This window comes from Formica exsecta, unplaced genomic scaffold (genome assembly GCF_003651465.1).
Source record: "Formica exsecta isolate Colony F162 unplaced genomic scaffold, ASM365146v1 scaffold357, whole genome shotgun sequence".
Lineage (NCBI taxonomy): Eukaryota > Metazoa > Arthropoda > Insecta > Hymenoptera > Formicidae > Formica > Formica exsecta.
The window spans coordinates 120,643-122,334 of NW_021850817.1; the positions used below are offsets into that span (position 1 = coordinate 120,643).

General features: G+C 40.6%; 1 protein-coding gene across 1 annotated transcript in view; it reads right to left on the bottom strand.

Moving 5' to 3' along the window:
• Nucleotides 1-1,692, bottom strand: part of LOC115238743 (dynein heavy chain 12, axonemal-like) — a 132,510-nt gene that overhangs the window by 3,421 nt on the left and 127,397 nt on the right. Inside the window, exon 5 of the mRNA XM_029812790.1 lies at nt 1,152-1,301. Within this exon, the coding sequence (XP_029668650.1) occupies nt 1,152-1,301 (150 nt within the window). The remainder of the gene's footprint in view (nt 1-1,151; nt 1,302-1,692) is intronic.

Genomic DNA, 1,692 nt, shown 5'->3' on the forward strand with positions numbered 1-1,692 from the left:
TAGGCGAGGGGTCCGCGGAGAGGGGGGAAGGGGACCGCGTCCTAACCGATAGGCAAGGGACCCGCTAACCTAACCTAACCGGTAGGCGAGGGACCCGCGGAGAGGGGGAGGGGGACCCGCGGCGAAACCGATAGGCGAGGGACCCGCGGGGAAGAGGGAACGCGAAGGTACGATGCCGCGAGGAGGCGTGGGAGAAGAATAGCGCGAGGCGTCCATATGAGCGTAAGACAAGGATAGCGTTTGCATGCACGTTGGAGAGAGATGGCGCGAGGCATCCATATGAGCGTAAGACAAGGATAGCGTTTGCATGCACGTTGGAGAGAGATGGCGCGAGGCATCCATATGAGCGTAAGACAAGGATAGCGTTTGCATGCACGTTGGAGAGAGATGGCGCGAGGCATCCATATGAGCGTAAGACAAGGATAGCGTTTGCATGCACGTTGGAGAGAGATGGTGCGAGGCATGCACTTGGGAGAGGGATAGCGCGAAGCGTGCACTTAGGAGAGAGAGAGATAGCGCGAAGCATGCACGTGGATGATACGGCGTTCGTAAGGCGGTGCGAGAAGGATAGCGCGAGACATGCACGCGCGTAGGAGAAGGATAGCGTCCGCATTGGCGTGGGAAAAGGATGACGTTCGCGGGAGAAAGAGAGAGGAAAGCTCTCGACATAAGCTACAAGAATATACAATAAAAAATAGGGGATTCCATTTAAGAAATTAAAGGTGTCCTTGACGTGACCTTAACGATGCCATCCAAGGTCAAACCAATGACACCATCTTATGTTCCCCTCAAAACCATACAATTTTTGTTTAAGACGTTTTTCTCTAAAATGCTTAGTTTTTGAAAGAAAAGGGGTGTTAGGGTAGTCTAGGACACCCTGTATACATACATTTGTATATACATAGTATATATACATATATATATATTATACATACGTATATACATACATACATAAACATATATACATCGTCATATGCACGCGCGCACATATACATAAACACATACGTGCGTGTATGTGTATGTTGTATAATTTACAATTCAACTTGTGTTTTTATAAATAAATTTTCAAAGAAACTGTGTATATTTCTGTGTGTAACTTATGTATTTTTCGATTTCACTGATTCAATTTTTGAAGACTGACAAATATTTACCTTCGTCCATTCGTCAATTGTCGATTGCATGCGATGAAGTAGTTTATAAAAGAATTTGACTTCGTCCTCGATGACTTTTATAAAAGCCGATCCTCGCATTGCCTGTATTTTAACTATGTGCTCCTCTAACAGCATCAGTATATCATCCAACTGTGTTAAAATCGAAACATGTGTGTCTTTGTATGGCACAGTAATAAAAAACATGCTTTCCCAATCGCTTATCATTTTCGTAAGTGATTGCTCGTGCGCTAATTCCCTTGTCGCGCCGCTACTGATTATCTCATATCTGCAAAATATTATTATTTTTCTTAATTATCTTAAATTTTCAATCTTTAACGATTTAAATTTACTTCAATAAATAAGTCAATACCTAAATTTTACTTTGATCCATAATTATTATATAATATAATTATTTTATATAAAGATTATATAATATAATTATTATTATTTTTCTTAAATTTTCAATCTTTAACGATTTAAATTTACTTCAATAAATAAGTCAATACCTAAATTTTACTTTGATCCATAATTTCCATAATTA